Source organism: Leuciscus leuciscus (genome assembly GCF_965113295.1).
Source record: "Leuciscus leuciscus genome assembly, chromosome: 16".
In the NCBI taxonomy this organism is placed as follows: Eukaryota; Metazoa; Chordata; class Actinopteri; order Cypriniformes; family Leuciscidae; genus Leuciscus; species Leuciscus leuciscus.
This window is the reverse complement of record NC_138740.1, coordinates 21,162,883-21,185,256: the sequence shown is the minus strand read 5'-3', so window position 1 is coordinate 21,185,256 and position 22,374 is coordinate 21,162,883. Positions and strand designations below refer to the sequence as shown.

Sequence of the window (22,374 nt, the reverse complement as noted above, 5' to 3'; positions counted from 1 at the left end):
TTCAGGCATCTGTGATTTTAAGAGGTGGCGTTATTCCCTTTTCCATGTGACATTTGTTGGAATTTTAATGCCTCTGATGCTTAGAGACTACCAACAATTTCTAATTTATTTTGACAGAATCCATACTTAAATACTTTTTTAAAAATGTTAGCCTTTATTGTCTCATGAATCAACACTTCAGAACAGAATACAACGCTGTATACATGTTTGTCGAGTTGCTCATTTTTGCTTCGCAATTTTTGCTTGAGCGATTTACGTCCAACAATCCTTCCATTTAGCTCACAGTGGGAGTCTTGTGTCCGAGCAGACGGCAGCAGAGCCTGTGGTCATGAGTCTTGGCATATGTATCATATTAGCCAAAGAAACGCATGATGCAATGAAAACAAGGGCTGCATTTACAAAAAAAATCCATTCAGAACCACCAGGAGGGCTTTTAGTGACCTCTTAAGTACACTGCATTCTGTATTCAAGGATCACTTCAATTCCCATTTGATCAGATCCATTGAAACATGTTACATATGTTCAGTCAAGGACAGCAGTTTGATTGCCTCTTCTTAAAATTTCCATCACAATTATTAGAAATTTCTGTGGAGTGAACAACATATTTCCAACTGTAAGACAATATGACCATGGTGAAAGATTTTCTTGGTAAAACAAATACAATTTTTAAAATAAGCCCAAAGGGTGAATGTTAAACTTGTTAAAGGAATAGTCCACCCAAAAATTAAAATTCTGCCATTATTTACTCACCCTCAAGCCTTTCCAAACATGTATGACTTTCTCACTTCTGGGGAAAATAATAGATCATATTTTGACAGTTTTGGTTCCAATTGAAGTCCATTATTATGGTCAAAAATATATAATGGAAGTCAATGGGAACCGAAATTGTTTGGTTACCAACATTATTCAAAATATCATCTCAGAAATATATATCAGAAAAAAGTCATAAATGTCATACATGTTTGAAATGACATGAGGCCCGGGGTGAGTAAATCCTTACAGAATTTTCGTTTTTTGGGAGCAGGCATTTTAAGACATTTGTGATACATTACTTGGACTTTATAGAAAAAGAACTTACTGACAATATCACCAACTTGTCTAGAATTGTTCCTCTCCAGCTCAGATAATACAGTCGCCTCAAACGTAAGTGATGCAACCCGGAGGAAGAAGTCTCTCACACTTTCCCCTATGGAGGACGACAGAAATTATACATCTGATGTCATCAAAAATATGGAATCATTTGGAATTGTTGAAAGAAAAAGAAATCTCTTATGTTCACCAAGACTGCATTTATTTGATCAAAATACATTAAAAACAGCAATACAGTGAAATATTATTATAATTTAAAATTTGTGTTTTCTATTTTAATAAACAATTTAAATGTATATTGCCATATTCCTGTGTTTTCAGCATCATTACTCCAGTCTCCAGTGTCACATGATCCTTCAGAAATCATTCTAATATGCTGATTTGCTGCTCAATTATCAATTATTGGTGCTCAGTTATTAATAATGGTCCTTATTATTATTATCAATGACGATTACAGTTTTGCTGGAAACCATGATCATTTTTTTCTTATATACTGTAAATTTATTTACATTTATTTGAAACAGAAATGTTACATTATATTACAACATCATATATGTCGTTACTGTCACTTTTGAACAATTTAATGCATCCTTGCTGAATAAAAGTATTAATTTATGTATATACAGTATATTTTTATATATATATATATATATATATATTTTTTTTTTTTTTTTTTTTTTTTTTTTTTTCTGTTTTCAGCATTGATAATAATCAGAACTATTTCTAGAGCAGCAAATCAGCATATTAGAATGATTTCTGAAGACTCACGTGACACTGAAGACTGGAATAATGATGTAATGAGAAAAGACTGGAGTAAAAATGCAGCTTTGCCATCACAGGAATAAAGTACATTTTAAAATATATTAAAACAGAAAAAAATATATAAATGACATGATAATATATTCAGTAGGTTATGGTGCTACAAACCCTCTCTTGGATTGGGCACTGCAGTGGTGGTTTTATACAGACAAAGATGTTTAGTGAGATTATTGCATTTATTACAACACTTCATTCTAGATAGTATTGCAACCTCACAATATTTCTGGCATCAGCTTAGACATACCAAGTAGTTTGATGGCATTCAAAACCCCTGCTGTTAAAAGTCTTTAACACTTTACTGTACCTGACAGGGCAGAGACGGCCCAATATTCTGCTCTGATCTCTTCAGAGAGTCTAACAGCCTCTTGCTCCATTTGGGCCAACTGATCTGGGTGCTATGGAGAGAAATACTCACCTAGACTCAAGGAAACACTATTTTGGGATTATCAGTACAATTTTATGCATCCACATCCAGTTTTTCTTTAAAAGGTTAATGAGACCCCTCTATGCCAACATAGTGTGAAAGTCGCAGTGTGGCCATGGCTTTTAATATCTTACAGGTGATAATTTGATAACTCACACTAAGATCCTTCTTGGTTCCCACGAGGAAGAGGAGAACACTAGAAGGGTCATTGTCTCTCATGGCATCTTCAAGCCACTCTCTGAATAAACAGACAGGTGAGAGAAAACAGACATGATTCATGACTATTTAAACATGTGTTTCAAACCAAATAAGTGATCATACTGTACCTCGCATTATCCAAAGAGTTATAATTGCTCAGGTCAAACACAACGATGATGGCTGGAAACAAAAGACAAATGGTTTTTGCACAATCCACAGCAAGCGTATACAGCAAGCGTTAGTGTGTAATGTTGCTGTCTGAACATAAACAACATCTGTAAAGTTACGACGCTAAAAGTTCAAAGCAAAGGGAGATATTTGCTTAAAAAAATTTTTTTAAGGACTACAACAAACGGCTGGTAGGGACTACACGACATTCCTCCCGGGTTAGTGACATCACCAACCCTAAAATGTACATAAACCCCGCCCCCGGGAACACGACTTATAGATTATCATGACCGAATATGATAATCAATGACTAGAAGATAACTACACATAAGCTACCTAAATTCATCAACTAACCATTCAGAAATGTTGTCTACACGTTGTCACTTCTTCTTGAGTCTCTCCATCTTTGTCTGACTCCGGTTTGAACATAAAAGGCTAAAAGTTTTTGGTGCATGTCTGTGTGAGGTAAAAGGACAGGAGCTGTTGAAGCTCCGCCCCCTGTGCCGGGAGCAGCAGCTCATTTGCTTTTAAAGGGACAGACACAAAAACTGTGTGTTTTTGCTCACCCTCAAAAAGTGTCAATTTTAACATGCTATTTAAAAATATCTGTGGGGTATTTGGAGCTAAAACTTCACATACACACTCTGGGGACATCAAAGACTTATTTAAGAGGTTGTGAAAAGGGCATTATACCACCCCTTTAATATAGTCTGTTTTATTACCTTGAGCTCCTCTGTAGTATGTGGATGCAATACATCTAAATCTTTCTTGACCTGCTGTGTCCCACCTGCAAAGGGAGAGAGGTCCATGATCGAAGGATGCAACCATACGAATGACTGTTAAAACTATAAAAAACACAAAACTCACAACTGCAAACTGAAGGGCACCCCGAGAACCTCAAATCTCTCCATCTCAAAATCCACTCCAATAGTCGCCTTGTACGTCTTGTCAAATGTGTCTTTGCAGAATCTTCAGGTCAGAAATATTAACAATTATAGTTAATCAAGCTGTTTGTAATTTATTTTTACGCACTGTTGGGATTCATTTAGTAAAATGTAAATGTATCAGTAAAAGCACTATGAGATCTGAATAGAGAATAGTACATTAACATTACAGACTCTCACCTATTTATTAAACAGGTCTTCCCAACTGCTACATCACCAACTACAATGACCTTGGCTACATTCAGTCTGAAAATATAGTGAACATTTACAATAAAATAATGTTCATTCATGCTGCACTGCGCATTTGTATCACATATACAATCTAAACCAATCTAGAGGGTTTGTGTGTGAGATTTTGCCTACATTGTGGGGGAAATGGCTTAATAAATGTTAATGGAAAATATCAAAACAACTGGGTTAATGGAAAGCCTCCACCATAATAGCAAAACATAATTGCATGTGTGTGTGAAAGAGAAAAAGAGTAACTTACCCTGATTTCTGTCCTTGACATGCCTCTCTAACAGTAATATTAAAGCCATCTTTGGTGTGCACTGCAGCGTCCCTTGTAAAGTACTGAATAAATAAACCAATATAAATTAGTTAGGTTAGGCTTTAAAAAATGTAAACAAAACAGCAAAAAATATCGTTTTACATAATAATCTGGTCCAGTTGAGTCTGGTTTATAGAATTACACTCAGTGGGTAATTCAACACAATAATCCTCTACTTGTTAAGTGTTGTAATTCTGAGAGAGAGAAAACTAGGGAGAAGTATAAAGATGTGAAAGTATATAGATGTGCATTGAGACAACATTTAAAACTAACTAAAAATACAGAAAGTGTTACCAAAGGGAGTTCACAGATGATCCTGTCTCCTTTCACAGGGGGTAGAGAGCTCATCGTGTGAGAGCTTTAACAACACCAATACAAACACTGAACCATTCTGTCCTGTGACTAGTGGGATAAACAAACATAAAACATTAATAAACATATTAATAAATACAAATAAAATAATTTTTTACAACTTACCTAAAGGCAGAAGTAGCCTATTTTATACTTTTCTAAATTCGCATTAGGCTATTATTTAGTCGACACATTGTTGTTAAGGCAACTATTAATTTGTAGGCTATTAGGTTAATTTGCGGCAAATGCATGAAATATATAAACAAGTAGGCTAGTCGTATTAAAGTTTTACTGCGTGACTGTGCTCAACACAAGCACTCTCGCCCCTGCATACTGTGGCGGCGCTCGATATTTACAGTGCGCAATTGAACTACAGAACCCATAATGCCTAGCGGTGTTCTCGCGATGACTGCATCTGTTAACGCGAACCCCTGTGATATACTGAAGGAAACCCTTCTCGTTCTTCCTTTCCCAACATGGCCCCGAAGGCGAAGAAGGAAGGTGCGTTCGTTTTATAGGTTTTACATTATAAAAATAAAGTTTATTCTGATATATACATCTACATTTTCGCCTAGATGTAGTTGATATAGTTATGTTTGTGTCTAGTGGTTTTATTGGGCGAATGGAGTGAAATAACATTGGTTTTAATTCAATAAGTGCCGGAGTGAGACGTCCTTAGTCGGCTTGGCGGTTAGCAAGCTAACATAATTGAGCTGCATGCGCTCTTAGTGCGTCATTCTGTTAGACTAGCCGCGTGTTAAAACTATTAACCAGTTGGCATAAACTGTTTTTTTACCTTCCATTTGAGTTGAACGGAGTAAAACACAAGTATGACATCTCATTAGCTTGTCATCGTTAGCTAGTAAACACACGTGGCTATACATATCCATCCATTTCTTATTCATTATCAGTCAGTTTAGTGATTTAAAGAGTCATTCACTCAGCCTCGAACACGAAATCATTGTTAAATATCAGCATTTTTATGTATTGATGCATTTTATAGCTGCTACCTTAATATTCATGTAACGTTACACTGATGTGACTCTGAAAGTCCATTACCTTTCATAATAAAGCAACATAATGCTTTAGTAATATTGTATGGTCATAATTTGTAATTCTTTCTACAGCCGTCCCGGCCAAGACTGAGGCCAAATCCAAGGCCCTTAAAGCCAAGAAAGCTGTGTTGAAGGGTGTCCACAGCCAGAGGAAGAAGAAGATCAGGACCACCCCAACCTTCCGCCGGCCCAAGACCCTGCGTCTGAGGAGGCAGCCTAAGTACCCTAGGAAGAGCGCTCCACGCAGAAACAAGTGAGACCCACATGCTATTTTCTGCTTTGTGACTCCCTTAAGTCCAGAGTGCATTGTTACTTTGCTGTGTTGAATTATAGTTGACGAATGTCAGATTGTCTTAAAACCAGATGTTTTAGGATGACCAGATGGTTTAGGATGCAAATGATGGGAATTGCGATCAAAGCATGAAATTATGTGATTACAAATTTTTAAAACGCTGATGCATCCTCATTTCAACATTGAAAAAGTTGAAGCTAAAGCATACAGTGCAGAGCTTGCATGAGTTTGACATCTTTCTCATTCTGCCAGGCTCGACCATTATGCCATCATCAAGTTCCCCCTGACCACTGAGTCCGCCATGAAGAAGATTGAGGACAACAACACTCTGGTGTTCATTGTTGACGTCAAGGCTAACAAGCATCAGATTAAACACGCCGTCAAGAAACTGTACGACATCGATGTGGCTAAAGTCAACACACTGATCAGGTAGGTTTGTTTTTCAAGTCTTTTAAAGCAGTGGTTCTCAACCAGGGGTCCGGGGACCTCCGTGAACTTCCAAGGCAACCTCAAGATGACAAAAAAAAAAATTTGCTTAAACATGCATTTTAGTCCTGGACTAGCTTAAGCCTTTTCTGTGAAACCAGGGTTTAAAATGTCAATGCTCCCAATTTCTGGGAAAAAAAGTTAAAAAAAACGAAAGAGTTTGGTCAATTACAGCATTTCTGACAATATCTGAAATGGACATAGACAATATCTGGAAGCCTTTGAATATTGTTGCTAATAGAGGGGCTTTGAGTCCAAAAGTTTGAGAACCACTGTTTTAAATCAATGCTTTTCTTGCCAATGAAGTCTGCTAGAATGATGGTCATTGTGGGAGACGCCCTGCTGTGCAATGATGTAAAGATAATCATTACTCTGAAATTTGATGTTACCAAAGGAACCTCTGATGCACAGGAAGAGCATTGTCAGATTTGTGAAGATGCGATGAAATGTTCTAAATGCTTTATTACTCCCTGCAGGCCTGATGGCGAAAAGAAGGCATACGTTCGTCTTGCACCAGATTACGATGCTTTGGATGTTGCAAACAAGGTGAATTTGTAAATGTGATGTTCACACGTGTATCAAACAATAGATGTATTGTCAGTTTCATGTTGCTAGACTGTCAATCTCTGCAAATGATGTAAACTTTGTTTTTGCCTGAATAATTCTGATGCATTCAAAGGAACCACTGATGCTCTGTCGTCTTTCTTTTGTGAAATGTTTGTGCTCTGAACTGTGCTGATTGTCATCTTCTTTTCTTACAGATCGGCATCATCTAAAGTGCTCTTGGTCAGATGTACAGAAGAATAAATGTTTGTAAAAACTATTTTTGTTGTTGTGGCTTCATTTGTTTGCATTTAAAACGAGTTTAGAATTAATCTGTGGTTTGAGAATTTGGGTTTTTTTATACCCAAAAATGTTCGTTTATGTAAGCTAGAGCATCAGCAGGTTTATCTGCTATCATAATTTAATCATTAATTTAAGATGTATTAAATGTCAGAATTATTGGTGCAGCCTATTGAGTGCAGGGCACTTAGGGTTAGGGCTAATGTTTTTAGGTTGATCTTTAGGGGAGAAATTAAAAATGGCATAGTGACTTACCTTAAGTTTTCCTTGTTGTGAGGAGAAATGGAGGTTACAAAATATTTCAGTTATATCAATGCAACAAGCCTGAAAATGGTTGACTCCTGAATTAAATATGAAATGCAAACTCAAATGATTTTTGCATATAGTAATTCGCTGTCCCATTCCAAACTCTTTTATTGTTGAACATTTATTTGCATTTTCTTAAATATATTCATAACAGCCTGGGAAAGGTTAACTAATTCTGTTTTAATGTAAAGCATTTTCAACATTTTGTTTTTGCATGTTAAATTCTTAATAGAAAAAAAAATATATATATCTATTTGAATGAATGAACATTCCTACCATCATGTGTTCAGAGAAATATGAAATGGTGCTCCATTTCTGCAGAACTGAGTTTGCTGAGAGAGCTTCATGCCTAATACATAATTTAATAGGACAAATACTTCTGTCATTTGATCATTTTCTTTGAAGGTTGAGTTCCCCTTCAGTGCTCTCTCAGAAGGAATTTAAAAAGCTGGTTTAAATTTCTGCATTTGGGTGCAAAGCTTGATGTCAGTATTACTTCAGATTAGAATCTGGCAGCTACAGATACCATTTTGGGAGAATGCTTTAACAAACTGTTAAACGACAAATTATTTGAATTAGCGAGTTTAAATTAAGATGACCCTTGCCTTGGATGCACTACAAACATTTATTTTCTTAGTATTGTTTAGTTTCCCAGTATAAACATCTTAACAGTCGTAAATCAAGATACATTAACATGAAATGCAAAATTACATTATATATTCATATATAATATAGTCCTGTTTTCTGAAAAAAATCTGGCAGTGGGGAAAGAAAGAAGTTTATTTTTCTTAACCCATTGGCAGAATTTTTTTCTTGTTTTTTGCATAAATACATTTTATTTAATTTTTTAAGAAAATATCAGACTTGTCTTAACGTCATTTTGTTCCTCAAGGAAATGCTTCTTTTGCAATATTTGTACTGGAAAAAAAGGCAAAAATGCTAAGAAAATCACATTTTGCAGTGTAAAACCCTTTTGTAACAGATACTTAAACAATTGGCTACCATGAATCTTGAGTTTAAATTTGTTTATTGAGTGTTTTAAACATTTTTTTTATTGTAAATATGTTTTATTCTAACATGTTTTAAATGTCCCTGATTGGCCACAGACTGTGTCTGGTGAGGTCTGTCTGTTCAGTACAGATATCCTATGGATAAATGTTGAATGCAGCCTTTGGTTTATGGACCGATAGACATCAGCATCTGTTAGTTTAGTCCTCAGCGAATTTAGGAACGCTGTTGTGAGGACGCCTCTTGTTGAAGAAGTCTGTTCGGAGGAGGCGGTAGAAATAGATGAGAATCATAATGTTCATTAGCATCATGGTCATCAGGAAGTAGAGAGCATGATCCAACGACGAGAAGTGATATATGAGGTACCAGGTGAGGTAAAACTGTGCTCCAAGCCGGAAGGTCACGTAGGTCCCCACATTCAACAGTTTGTTAACGGTGTACATGAAAGAGTTTTGGGCCACCTTGGCCAGTTTGAGCAGTAAACGTGTGTGCAGGAACACGCTGTTCACCTCCACAAATAAAGCCACCACTGCACCCGCCACATACTGATGTGTGAACACGGCGTACAGGAAACACCAGATCACCTACAGGAAAAGATACAAGAGACACCCCAGGTGAATAGGGGGAAAAATCAAACCAATAGATTTCCCCAGTTGCTTGATTACATAAAGAATTGTGAACATTTTATACGTTAATGGAAATGTTTAAATATTCAATTATCGAATTAAATATATACTCATTTGAATATATTTCCACAACAGAAATCTGAAGATTGGATAAAGCAATATAGGCCTACATATATATACATGCGGGAATGTATTTAATGTAGTATTTTGTGGTTATGTAGAGGGAGTGTATTTTAGGTGTTTTCTATTCCCCTAGTCTGAAACAACACGTTGTGGAAAGCCATTAGGCCAAAATGTACAAGTACATGAAAAACAATGTTTTTGCCTGTAGTCTTTCAACCTAGTTTGCTGTAGTAAATATATAGCTACGTGTATGAATTAAGCCAATCTTAGTGATAACTGAGTAACACTTTCAAAGTGTTTTAAACTCTTTATTTGTTGCTTATAGTGCTTATGGTGTCTTTCTGGCGGGATTGTTTGTCATTATTGAACATTGTTTCAACTTGCTATAACTGCATGGATTTATTTCTTCAGGATGAGGCCTTGCCAAATAAGGAATCAAGTACAAAAAGTAAAAGAAACTAACACACAATACTGTATGTTCAAAGTACAAAAGGCCAATTTCCTTGGAGTATACTGGGAATGATGTGTAATCAATCATTGTGTCTGTACACACACACACACACACACACACACACACACACACACACACACACACACAACTTCAGGATTAAGTTTGAGCCCCCTCTAATCTGTGTTCAAAATCAATAACTCCATTGCTTTGTTCTGAATCTCAAGTTTCTTCATCTGGAACAAGTTGTGACATTATCCAGGTCTAAATAATAGACTTTTTATGACTTTGCCTATAGCACTTAAAACATTTTTCATGGCCTTGTATTGCACCCGTGTATTGACTTACCATAACGTGGTGAAGTAAAAACTCCCAAGATGCTTTTGCGTACCCACTAAAAATAATGTCACCAGCATCCTGAATGAAGTACCCTGTTGAAAGAGATGAATGCTTAATTAATTGACAAAACCCTTAACATATTTTTTTTGTTGTTGTAAGAGGGTTCCATTTTACATTTCAATTGAATTTTACAATTTCCAGCCCGTGTCGCTGTATGTGAATCAGGTTCACTGTAGTGTCCCTCAATCAGTGTCAACGTTTGGCACAGTTTCTATTATCAGATGAATCTCTGGGGTTTCAGTCCTTTCAGCATTGTTTGTACAAAACTTTTTATTGACTATAATTATCTTTTAATTAATAAAAGTTTGGGGTCAGTTTGAAAGAAATTAAAGCAATAAGCCCCTTGAAGCCGTGATTTACTGTGAATTTAGGCACGACGCGGAGCGGCTTTTATAAATACATATATTTATGCTTCTATAAAACGGTTAACTTTACTCCATAAAAAATATTCATTTTAATATTTATTTTATTCATAGAATAAACACCAGCAACAAAAAATTAGCGTTATAACACATGTATTCCTCCGCCCAGCAATGTAGTTCCAAAGAGGTTGCCAAGCAACACGTGCAGAAACGAAGAATCACAAACGGCAGTTGCACAGTAATACTAATGTAAGGCGGTCACAGTTATGTTTGTTGTGTAATATTTTTGTTAATTAATTTGCAACGGGTTCGAACGCGGCTTAACCAATCAGAATCAAGGACCGGAACTATCCGTTTTATAATAATACTTTTATTCAGCAAGGATACATCAAACAGATCAACAGTGTTAGTAAAGACCTGGGGGATTGTTTCACAGTTTCCACAAAAATATTAATCATTAACTGTTAATAATATAAAATGTTTCTTGAGCACCAAATCAGCATATTAAAATGATTTCTGAAGGATCATGTGACACTGAAGACTGGAGTAATGATGCTGAAAATTCAGCTTTGCCATCATCACAGGAATACATTATTTTTTATATTTCACAATATTACTGTTTGTGGCCTACTGAAATAGCCTTGGTGAACTTGAGATATGTCTTTCAAAAACATAAAACAAAAAACAAAAAAAACATTAAAAAAAACTGACCCCAAATGTTTGAATGGTTATGTATAATATATGCATACATAACGTTACACATCTATTCTCACATGTACAGTATATATAATATACACTGTATGTATGTATGCACAGCTTTAAGGTGCTAATCATTTTCTACGCCATTATTCCAAAGACATGAGTCAACAGCTTAAACTCTTATCATTAGATCAGAGGCAGGACATTATGTTCTATATGCTTGAACACACAGGAGAACATGAGCATCACATAAACAAGGTGTGAGCTGCATTTTACTGTATGGATATGATGACGTGTTTACTGACCAGATGAGACGATGACTAGCATGTAGGCTGAAGGGGTGTAGGTTGAGTGGATTTCATGCACCATCACAGGATGCTGAATAATACTGTCGGCACACACACACAGATTCATGCCCGATCAAGATACAACAGACATGTGCTCAGTAACAGACACAGTTCACATGAGTTCACACAAATAATCAGATAGAGTAAAAGAGTATGTGGCGTGCTCTCCGAGGGAAGGGCCCAGAGCTCGGAATTTGGCTCGAACCCAGAGTACTCCCTCGTAGCCCTGGCTGGGATAGGAACCAGCCAATAGAGAGGAGTCGGAATGGCAGAGGGATGCAAAAAACTGTAGAGGAACATGTATATGATTGGATAGATCATTTGAACTTGTTTCTCCTGGACATTGTTAATAAAACATCATAAAAAAGAGTGAAAAAATCCATTGCTGATAGAAACTCTTGCTTGGGTTGTGGTATGAAGTGATTCATACTCTGTACAAAATTACAACACCATTATTGTCCATCACTCATTCTCTCAATCCATGCCGGTCCAGCAGGTTCTTCCTGTTTCTAAACCGAAAGATCTGTAACTAAAGGTTAAGTGCTGTTCATAAACATTCAAAAACTTGTGTTTATTCTTACACAGTGCTATTAGTACAAACTAGACAAAAATGTCAAACAATAAACAAGTTATTACGATTTCAACACAACAACTATAATATGCTTTGATTCTGTATGTACTGTGCCGTGTCTTATTCAATATTTTGCCTTGTAAAAATATTTAAACATCCTTAAAATACACTAAACGTACTACGACAATTAGATATTTTTTATTTTTAAAGTTTCATTAAATTGTTCAAAATTTTAGATTCTAAATAATAAAACCTGTTTTGAAGAATATATCAATATATATATTGAAATTTTTCAATTGGAATTTTTTGCTTTACAGAGTTATTTAGATGCTAAAACTGCATTTAAGTTGTGTGGTGCTTTGTTGCTCTTATTGTAAAACAATTCAATGAAAAAAATGAATGAAAACTAAAAGTGCAGCTCACCAGGTGACGGCCCAGATGCCGGTAAGCAGTGAGTGGACGAGTGACACTGAGAGGTTCCTCCATTTCCACGTCTTCCAGGGGTCTGTGTCCACAATGCCGGGGCAGGGCACAGTCTGCAGGAACTTGTGAAGAATCCTGAAGGTCACAGAACAGAACAAGACATACAGGGCTGGATGCTTCTGGACTTCATTCAGCCATGTGTCCATCCTCCACACTTTGTCCTGTGCCTCTCCCTTTCTCGGACAACGAGTCCTTGTTATGCTGTTCCCTTGCTGATCTAAACTTTCTGTGCCCTTTCCAACAGTGTCCACATTAATTGCAGTCAGATTCTTGAAGCGACGCCCGTTTTCTTCCACTTTTTCCTTGAGTCTCAGGCTCTTTGTATCTATTCTCCACCTTCTCGCTCTTTTCTCCACGTGCCGGTGCCTGTCATAGGTGTGGTATCTGTCACTACCTGTTTGTTCAACACTGATTGGCTGATGATGAATATATCTGTGGTACAGTTGCAACAGGAAATTATGGTTATATCTCTTTCCCTTGAACTTTCTGTGTCCATCTCCCTGTATTCCACAATCCAGGAAAAATGTTCCGTGCTTGCAGTGATGCAGTTGTGTCAAGTGTGTGTGTGTGTGTGTGGGAACACAATAGAACAATAGAAGCCATTTAAACTCACAGTCATACTGCTGTCCCTAATAAAAGAAATGGCCTCTGTCCTGCAGCTGGATCAAATGACTTCACTCACACTGTCACAACAGGGAGGAATGGCTTACATAAAACACTTTGTTGTGTCAGTTGTGTTATGGGATAAAAACTCTGCCACAACTCAATTCATGTTTACTGGCCAAATGTTTGATGAATTTGACTTAACACTGTGCTCAATGTCATATAAAGTGGCCCCAAAAGTATTTGGGCATCATTTGGGACACTTTAGTCCAACATAAATGTTTAAATGTCACTGCATTAGATGCAAAATGTAAAAACCAAGTGGCATCTGTGAACAAATGATGCAAAAAAAAAAAAAAAAACTTTACTTTTTCTCAGAAGTAACTTAAATGTTTAAACAGTTCAGACAGGTCTAACCTTAACCCTTAGGATTTAAAGGGATAGTTCACCCCAAAAGTACACTCCAATTTGTAAGTCGCTTTGGACAAAAGCGTCTGCTAAATGACTAAATGTAAATGTAAATGTAAAAGGAATATACTGTCATCATATACTCAGCTCAAGTTGTTCCAAACTTGTAAACATTTATTTCTTCTGTTGGACACAAAAGAATATATTTTGAAGAATGTCGGAAACCATCAGAGGTAGACAAAGTACACAACTTCCTTACTTGAGTAAAAGTACAGATACTACTGGTAAAATATTACCCCGTTACAAGTAAAAGTTGTAAGGACAAATGTTTACTTAAGTAAAAGTACAGAAGTACTTGTTTTTAAAAGTACTTAAGTATCAAAAGTAAAAAGTAAATGTCAATGCATTGTTTTATTATTGTTGCATTGTTGTATGTAATACTTACTGTAGGCCTACCTTATGCTTCTGAATCTATGCCTGCCTACCCTCATATCAATATCAAATTTATTTATAACACAGTTCCAGTAGTGGGATTGAATGTGAGATTGAATAAGTGCACTCAATAACGTCCACAATGGTTCCTTCAAATAGTGGCCTATAAAAAAATTAATAAAATGCTTTTACTATTAATATGTTAGCCTTACAATGTTAATATGTTAGCAAAACAATGACAAAATTCACATTTAGAAGACCAAACCCAACGTTGAAAATGAAAATCAGGTTGATGTCAGAATCCAACGTCAGATTGACATAAATCTCCAACGTTGGACAGACGTTGTATTGTTGTTGAAAATGAAAATCGGTTTGACGTCAATCCGACTTTAATTTCCAGCCAAAATCATCCCCTGACTGACGTTACTACTTTCTACTCAAGGACCTTGACAGAATTGTAGTGGAGTTGAAGTAAAAAGTTTCCAGAAAAAATAATAATCAAGTAAAGTACAGATTTTGGTTATAAAATAAAGCCAGATTGACGTCAACATCCAACGTCGGACAGACGTTGGATTTTAGCTTTGAAATGAAAGTCGGATTGACGTCAGAACCCACGTTGGAATCTGACATCATCCTGATTTTCATTTTCAACGTTGGGTTTGGTCTTCTAAATGCGATTTTTTTCATTGTTTTGGAGCACACTACCTTATAGATAACAGTAAGGCTAACATATTCATACTAAAAGCAAAAAAACGTTTCTTAGAAACTTTAAATAGGGGACTAGGCCTATTTGAGGGACATTTGGGTGTCCGAAACCACTGTGGAGGTTATTGAGTGCACTTATTCAATCTCACATTCAATCCCACAACTGGAACTGAGTTCTAGACATACATTTTATATTGATATGAGGGTACGGGGCGATTTCGGACACAACCAGTATCTGATTAACGTGAATATTATTAGGCTACTAGTCTTCTCGACTAGATGTCATTCTTTTTTTTTTTTTTACCTTGTAGGATGTTACAAAAGAAGTCCCTGTCAGAAGAAAGAAATGTATACAGGTTTGGAACAACTTGAGCTGAGTATATGATGACAGAATTTTTCTTTTTGCGTGAACTATCACTTTAAGCATCTTTGCCCCCCTTTTTTACTATCATAGCAGCACTAAGCACAGTGAGCAATTTGATTGGCTAAAAGAGGCAAACTTTCGGGCACACCTATGCAAAACTCTGTGTAATAGGTTGTTTAGGCAGTTTGGAGACCTGAATGCCTGAGTGATGATGTGGGACTGTCTGGTGTGTAGAGTTTGCCATCTACTGGTGAAACTGAGAAAGACAATTTTGCACTATGAGCTGTTGTTCTTGCAATGACCTATAGGAGATTAAGATTTTAGGTGAGAAATCTGCATGTGTGGTGCTCCAACTCCTTTGACTGTGAATGAATACTAGAGCACAGAGTGAAAATAATAAGAATTCTGTACCCTTTACTTTCAAATATATTTCATTAACATTCAAAAGTTTTATTCAATATTTTTCTTAATGTTCTTCTTCCTGAGTATTAATAACCTGAACTTTAAATTCTAATATACAACAAGATTTTAATGCATTTGACTAGGATTTCTCAGAGAAATGTCATTGTAATGATTAATTCAAACAGTGATCACTAAGTGTAAAGGTTTTTAAAAAATAAATACAAATAAAAGCTTAAAAAATCGTTATCTAAAAGACTTTGATCTTTTCAGTTCAAACCAAATGGTACTTTAGAGACACAGACGCCAACTGTCACACAGGCTCCAGTTCTGTTGACAGAGTCATTTGACCCAGTGCTCTTCAGGTCAATGATTTAAAATGTAAATACAGTCTTCTCAACTTGTCTCTCCTGATGTTTGGAGCTATCCGATATACTGTACAGGAACACTGGCAGCACAGTCTCAAATAACCCACAATGCAGAGGATGTCTGTTTTCAAAGCTGAATAAATATAATATGGAAAGTCAGGTGCTGAATGTGATACCGCTTTATAGTAGAAGCAAAAAAGCATTATCAAATTAGCCAAAACATTCAATAATAGTTTAAAAAAAAATGTTTTGAACTTTACACCTTCTTTCAAGCCAAACTACAATAAAATCTGCTGTGTCATGTTCTGTATATGCTGTTTCAATCTTTAAATATTTCCAAGTTCATTCAATCACAACAGCAAAATAATATATTTTTTTGAAGAAAATGTCTGCGTCATCACTGTACTCGGCAGCAGCCAATCCAAACTACTGTGTCATGGTATAACAGCCTTCAGCAGAGGAAATGAACGATTAAAACAGTGAGGATATTACTAAACTGCATATTCCAAATATATTTGATACAATATCAGCTGATGATGAAGACTCTGGGCCCTTCCTCTCTCATGGGTGGCAGGATGTCTATGTTCTCTATGAGGATGTGCTTGTCTTCCCTCTTCGACGGGCTCGGCTGACAGAGATTGCTCCTCAGATCTTCAAAAGATATGTTCAAGTCTTTGAAGAGGTGCAGCATGCTCACCCCGACCACGATCACCAAGAAGCCCCCGATGGTGCCCACCACATCCACTCCTGACATGGCTCCCCACTCTTTGAACAGAATCACAGAGGTGCTCAGGACCACAGTAGTGAAGAAGACGTAGTAGATGGGGTACACCAAGAGCGTATTGAAGGTGTCTAGTGACTTATTCAGATAGTTGATCTGGATGATGATGGATCCGATTAAAGTCAGCAAAAGAATCCAGGTGAGAGGGTGACGGACCACCGAAAGGTCGGAGAACATCGTGCGGATCGCAATGCCGAGGCCCTTGACCGAGGACACGGTGAACGCTCCGAGCAGAGAGCAGATGCTGATGTAGATTAATATGTTGGACTGACCGAAGCGAGGAGAGACGTAGAAGATTAGGATCATACAGGCGACCAGCAGGATGCTGGCAAACACCAGAAAACCTTCAGGAGAAGCAGAAAAAGACGTTGTTATACATGACAACGTGTTTTCGGTTCAGTAACTAAAGGTATCGTAACACTAACCAGGATCTAGCAGTTTCTCTGTCATTTCTGTAAGCGTCGTCACTTCTTCTTCTTCAGGTGCATGTATGACCATTAAAGTGCTTCCCAGTATGCTGAGCATGCAGCCAAGTTTTCCTAGCAGATTCATTGTTTCTCCGAACAAGTGGGAGGACAGCACTGCACTGAAGAGAGTAAATAAACATTAACATTAACACCTTTCCATTTAGTTCCAATGAAAACACCAGAAAGAAACAAAAAAGGCCATTACTAGAATTCACTCACACTGAGAGAGGGACATTCGAGGGATTCAACTATGATCTTGTAACTTCAGTAGGTAAAAGATCAGTGCATGAGATATTCTTAGTATATGTTTATAATAATGATAATCTCATGATGAACTGACTGTTTGTTATTGACATAGTCAATTGACATGTTCTTTAAAGGAACACTCCGACTTTTTGGGACTTTAGCTTATTCAAGGTATCCCCCAGAGTTAGATAAGTCCATACATACCTTTTTCATTTCTGTGCGTTCTGTAAGTGTTATTTGACGCACCCACCGCTAGCCTAGCTTAGCACAAAGACTGGATGTAAATGGATAAGGTAGCATACTAATCCCAATAAGTGACAAAATAATGCAAACATTTTCCTATTTATGTGTTGTGATCTGTATAGTCACAGCGTGTACAAATAACAAGGCTATATGAGACAGAGACCATTTTTAATCGTATAAATACTGGGAACTATATTCTCACTAGGCGTAGGAGCACAGCTACTTGGGCGGAGTGGCTACTTGGGCGGAGTGATTAGCGCAGCACACGAGACGCCCTGTGGTGAGGAGCAGAGAGTTCGTTTGTTTTGTTTACGGAACCATCACCAGGGCGTCTCGTGTGCTGCGCTAATCACTCCGCCCAAGTAGCCACTCCGCCAAGTAACGTTAGCTGTGCTCCTACGCCTAGTGAGAATATAGTTCCCAGTATTTAACGTTATACGATTAAAAATGGTCTCTGTATCATATAGCCTTGTTATTTGTACACGCTGTGACTATACAGATCACAACATGTAAATAGGAAAATGTTTGCATTATTTTGTCACTTATTGGGATTAGTATGCTACCTTATCCATTTACATCCAGTCTTTGTGCTAAGCTAGGCTAGCGGTGGGTGCGTCAAATAACACTTACAGAACGCACAGAAATGAAAAAGGTAACTTATGTATGGACTTATCTAACTCTGGGGGATACTGTGAATAAGCTAAAGTCCCAAAAAGTCGGAGTGTTCCTTTAAACACATATAGATAGTATCTGTTAAAATGACATTTGCCAGTGAATTGGAAATGATTCGCCATCATTTGGACCTCTGACTCTGTTAACCCTTAAATGTTTTTCAAAAGCGACAGTGAAGATAATTATTATTTTACTGAAGATTTCGATAAATGCTGCTGTTTTGAACTTTCTATTTATCAAAGAATCCGGAAAAAAAACGTATCACGGTTTTCACAAAAATATTAAGCAGCACAACTGTTTTCAACATTGATAATAATAATAAGAAATGTTTCTTGAGCAGCAAATCAGCATAGTAGTATGATTTCTGAAGGATCATGCTGAAAATTCAGCTTTGCCATCAGAATAAATTACATTTTAAAATATATTCAAATAGAAAACATAATATATTTGATATTGCAATAATAATTCACTATATTACTTTCTTACTGTATTTTTGATCAAATAAATGCAGCCTTTATGAGCATAAGATGCTTCTTTCAAAAAATATTACAAATTCTTACAGACCCCAAATTGAAAACAAAAGCAATGTTTCAAAGACAATATGAAAATATGAAACTATCTTATTTTAGCCAGAAATTGTTGAAAAATTACATTTAATATTCATAACTCCACAATCCCACAAGCGTCAGTACTATAGCATGACTAGGGTCTCAGCTGGGCCCTAGCTCAACTAAATTTGAATGAATTGCACAAAAAATATTGCACTTCAGGATGTTTACCATTATCTACACGGTTTGTTGGCGAGTGTAAATAAGGGTGTGCCGTTACCTGATAAGAACACTGAGAGCTCCTAAAGGGGTCACCACTGTGGCTGGAGCAAACATGTACGCTGTGAAGTTTGCTGCTTCACCTCCACCCACTTCAAAAGAAAAGCAGGATGTTAACTGAGTCTGTCAGAAATCATGAAAGGATGATGATTTACAGTTGCTTTGCATTGGACTTACTTGTCAAAAGGCCTCCCCACCACATCCAGTCCTTCAGGTACCCATGACCTCCTTCAGCTGAACAGGCATCAAAAAACATTTATTAAGGATCATGAAACAGAGCCTGCTGGTAATTCTCTGAGTATTAGCTAAGCACAAACAAAGAAGGAACCGGTTTCAACCAATTTCGCAATTGCTATTCAGTCAAGTAAAATAATTGTCATTGAATCAAATACCTTCATATACATAACTGGTCACTCTAACGGTCTGAACATTGAAGCATAAACATCAAACAAGCTTCAATTTGTCAGAATTTGATGGAGCTTTTAATGTCTTTGTATTATGTAAATACTGATGTAAATGACCTGACCTGCTCTCGTCTCCCCAGTTCCGGCCAAACGAAGCAATGCTTTCTTTTTCAGGATAATACTTCCACCTATGAGGAAAGCTGACAGCACGGCCAGCATCAAGCCCATCCAGAAATTGAAGTTGTTCCATTTGTCAATGGCAAGAACTGCTGTGTTGACTGTAGAGTTTTTATTGTCAACACTAAAAGACGTGTTGCCAACACCCGAGTCAAACACACAAACAGAAGCAAACGTGGGACAGAAGATCCTTATTACTGAACCTGATCAAAAGAAGAAAGAAGAACTGAATGTTACAACAATAGGCTAAATTGATGCTTATGCTTATTCATATTACATATATATTTTAGTGACATGAAACAGCTAAATCAACATTGCTAAAACAACAGCATTTTGTCCTTGAGAGCATGACAAAATAGGGCAATGAACGTACTACAGTTAGTCATTTTGTTCATTTCTATTTCACATTTTAAAGTCTATGTATGTATATATGTATATATATTAGCCTATTTACATTTTAGTAGGTTGAAAATGACAGAATTTTCATTTGATTTTTATTCAGGTTAATAAAGGATCTAACAACAGCTACACAACATAGTCAACATACACAACCGTCACGTTTAGGTCTTGTTTCTCATTGTTTCCTTTGTTCAGTGTTGGGTCTTGTTTATGTTAATGTTGTATGTGGTTGTATTGTAATTCCTGAGAACTCCCTTATTTTTTCGAGTATTAAAGAGTTTTCTATTATATCCTTATCGTTATGCACTTCATTGCAGCCACTCAACCCGTGACAACAGCTACTTTAATGACAACCATAATCATCATCATCTGATTTCTAGCATCTACATTTATAAAGCACTTTTTAAAAGACGGTTTAAGTGTTTAAACCAGTTACTCGGTTACGTAGTGTTTTATAGGTAACAATGCAACCAAATTTCCGGGCGTAAACAATCATCTGTCATTAAGTGAAAGGCTGACATACATGCAATAAAGAATGTTTGTCCTTTAAACAAGTGATATCATATGTTAATAAAGAGGATGTCATTCAGCGGTAACACTTTAGAATATTGTTCCATCATTAATCAAAAAACTACACAGGAACAAATGAGAAATGCAATATTAACACTCTAGTAACTACTATCAACTTACAAGAAACTCTGATTAACGAATTAGTAAGTAATAGTGCTTAGTTGAACGAGTTAGTTCACTATTAGCTAATTAATAACTACTTTTTTTTTTCATACCTCCCAGATGACTATAAGAACTACAGGTTCATATTAACATGAATAATGCATAATGTATAATTAATTCTAAAGTGAAGGTCATGGTAACCCACTAGTAATGACTCATGTATTACCAGATCCTTTCATTTGGATCAGTACTGTAAAGTGAAAAGCGTGATAACTCCTATCCAATGATAAGTCATTGCAAGCTTTCAAGGTTTCAAGTTTTTGGATAGTAATTACTTCCAATGGATTTGGTAACACTTGAGTCATTACTAGTGGGCTACCATGATGTTCACTTTAAAACCATGATCCAAATAATTAGTAGTTCCTTTAGAAGGATGTAGTAACACTTGAGTCATTACTCCAAAACCGTACAAAAACCTCAACCGTTTACAATGACTTCAGTCATTAGAGATTTATCATGTTTTTCCACTTTAGAGTACTGATCCAAATAATAAGCAAATCCTTCTGAAGGACTTAATAATTAGTAATAATTCAAATTAATTATAAACCTGTAGTAGTTCTTAGCTAGTTCTCTGGGAGGTATCACAAAAAAATAGTAGCCTAGTTATTGATTATAATAGTGAACTACCACATTCAACTAAGCATTACTAATTTGTTAATCAGAGTTTCTTGTTAGTTAATAGTAGTTACTATGTTAATAGTGCTTTACTCGTTTGTTCCTATTAAGTTATATTACTTTACGGTAGTTACTAAACAAACAACAAACTCTCTTACCATTGGTACATGAATCGGATGGCAGGTGTATGTCTTTCATTGTATTGCTCATTAAACGACGGGTTAAAACTTATCGAAATAAAGCCATTTAAAAACAAAACAAAACCATTATTTTGTATCAGAATAAACTACGAAAGGAACATATTTCTTTCGTATTTCGCCTCGGTTCATCTGAATTCGCCAGAATCAACTTTCTGCATCGGTGCCATCCGCGTGCGTAAATTCATGGAAGATATGACACCTGAGATGCGCGCGCACACGGACACGAGCAAAACAGGTATCTACTGCCACGCCCGAGCAGCGCCTCGTCTCACGTAATAACGCGCGAGCCTTGTCAACAGGAGTACACAGTAATAACCTTCCTTGTATTACAATACACGGAACTCAAACACGTACAACTTCCTATTTAAACATGACATTAATATTGATATAGGGGGAAGACATGATGTTTTGTCACAAATTTTACAATGTAAAGTATATTGTAGGATAAATCATATTAAATTGAGAGTAGGCCTATAGGCCTATGTTTTGAATTCATTAATTTTTTTTATTTTATTTATTAATTGAACCTGTCAGACACCTGATACTGAGGTGGTGATGGTGTTGGCTGACATAAGAAGTTTCTCCCTTAAAGCTGGAGAACCAGTTTGGCTTATAACGGGTTTGAACAGAGATGAAGAAAGATATTCTTTTGATCACAGTGAAGTGTTGTTTATATATTGAAGAGACAGTTTTGCAGGCTTACTATATTTTGATCACTGCATGGCCTAAACTCATTAAACT

At 36.5% G+C, this 22,374-nt stretch overlaps 4 protein-coding genes and 1 long non-coding RNA gene across 5 annotated transcripts; 2 read left to right on the top strand and 3 right to left on the bottom strand.

The window, feature by feature from the left end:
* Window positions 1-131: 131 nt before the first annotated feature.
* rab34b (RAB34, member RAS oncogene family b) lies at window positions 132-4,900 on the bottom strand. Its single transcript, XM_082140534.1, has 11 exons — window positions 4,670-4,900; window positions 4,487-4,594; window positions 4,133-4,215; window positions 3,823-3,888; window positions 3,566-3,667; window positions 3,421-3,485; window positions 2,659-2,710; window positions 2,489-2,570; window positions 2,213-2,303; window positions 1,079-1,186; window positions 132-585 (listed from the first exon to the last, which is right to left on the bottom strand). Exons 2-11 carry the CDS (start codon window positions 4,538-4,540, stop codon window positions 527-529), a joined length of 762 nt encoding a protein of 253 aa, XP_081996660.1. The 5' UTR covers window positions 4,541-4,594; window positions 4,670-4,900; the 3' UTR covers window positions 132-526.
* A 60-nt stretch (window positions 4,901-4,960) lies between these two features.
* Window positions 4,961-7,199, top strand: rpl23a (ribosomal protein L23a). Its single transcript, XM_082140379.1, has 5 exons — window positions 4,961-5,044; window positions 5,671-5,851; window positions 6,143-6,319; window positions 6,853-6,922; window positions 7,138-7,199. The coding sequence occupies exons 1-5, from the start codon at window positions 5,020-5,022 to the stop codon at window positions 7,150-7,152; spliced, it is 468 nt and encodes a 155-aa protein (XP_081996505.1). The 5' UTR covers window positions 4,961-5,019; the 3' UTR covers window positions 7,153-7,199.
* A 1,336-nt stretch (window positions 7,200-8,535) lies between these two features.
* tlcd1 (TLC domain containing 1) lies at window positions 8,536-13,122 on the bottom strand. The gene is made up of 4 exons (XM_082140378.1): window positions 12,532-13,122; window positions 11,496-11,578; window positions 10,079-10,161; window positions 8,536-9,117 (listed from the first exon to the last, which is right to left on the bottom strand). The coding sequence occupies exons 1-4, from the start codon at window positions 12,735-12,737 to the stop codon at window positions 8,734-8,736; spliced, it is 756 nt and encodes a 251-aa protein (XP_081996504.1). The 5' UTR covers window positions 12,738-13,122; the 3' UTR covers window positions 8,536-8,733.
* Window positions 13,123-16,033: 2,911 nt separating this feature from the next.
* Window positions 16,034-21,858, bottom strand: nipal4 (NIPA like domain containing 4). The gene is made up of 6 exons (XM_082140377.1): window positions 21,592-21,858; window positions 19,633-19,890; window positions 19,284-19,340; window positions 19,108-19,198; window positions 17,077-17,237; window positions 16,034-16,995 (listed from the first exon to the last, which is right to left on the bottom strand). The coding sequence occupies exons 1-6, from the start codon at window positions 21,641-21,643 to the stop codon at window positions 16,397-16,399; spliced, it is 1,218 nt and encodes a 405-aa protein (XP_081996503.1). The 5' UTR covers window positions 21,644-21,858; the 3' UTR covers window positions 16,034-16,396.
* Window positions 17,244-18,982, top strand: LOC309477212. Its single transcript, XR_014198577.1, has 2 exons — window positions 17,244-17,781; window positions 17,841-18,982. It is a non-coding gene; the product is annotated as an uncharacterized lncRNA (long non-coding RNA).
* Window positions 21,859-22,374: the final 516 nt, after the last annotated feature.

Bases quoted from the DNA above. Each gene is read 5' to 3' on its own strand.
- rab34b (XM_082140534.1), bottom strand. From the start codon at position 4,540: ATGAGCTCTCTACCCCCTGTGAAAGGAGACAGGATCATCTGTGAACTC. The intron at 2,711-3,420 runs GTAATAAAACAG...TTTTGTTTCCAG, and splicing joins ATACTACAGAGGAGCTCAAG to CCATCATCGTTGTGTTTGAC. The intron at 586-1,078 runs GTAAGTTCTTTT...TTCACTCCACAG, and splicing joins ACAAGTTGGTGATATTGTCA to AAATTTCTAATAATTGTGAT.
- rpl23a (XM_082140379.1), top strand. From the start codon at position 5,020: ATGGCCCCGAAGGCGAAGAAGGAAG. The intron at 5,045-5,670 runs GTGCGTTCGTTT...TTCTTTCTACAG, and splicing joins CCCGAAGGCGAAGAAGGAAG to CCGTCCCGGCCAAGACTGAG. The intron at 5,852-6,142 runs GTGAGACCCACA...TCATTCTGCCAG, and splicing joins AGCGCTCCACGCAGAAACAA to GCTCGACCATTATGCCATCA.
- tlcd1 (XM_082140378.1), bottom strand. From the start codon at position 12,737: ATGGACACATGGCTGAATGAAGTCCAGAAGCATCCAGCCCTGTATGTC. The intron at 11,579-12,531 runs GTGAGCTGCACT...GTGTGCCGACAG, and splicing joins GGCATCTGGGCCGTCACCTG to TATTATTCAGCATCCTGTGA. The intron at 10,162-11,495 runs GTCAGTAAACAC...CTCTTTCAACAG, and splicing joins GCTAGTCATCGTCTCATCTG to GGTACTTCATTCAGGATGCT.
- nipal4 (XM_082140377.1), bottom strand. From the start codon at position 21,643: ATGAGCAATACAATGAAAGACATACACCTGCCATCCGATTCATGTACC. The intron at 19,341-19,632 runs GTCAGGTCATTT...ATGCCTGTTCAG, and splicing joins AACTGGGGAGACGAGAGCAG to CTGAAGGAGGTCATGGGTAC. The intron at 16,996-17,076 runs GTTAGTGTTACG...CTTCTCCTGAAG, and splicing joins AGAGAAACTGCTAGATCCTG to GTTTTCTGGTGTTTGCCAGC.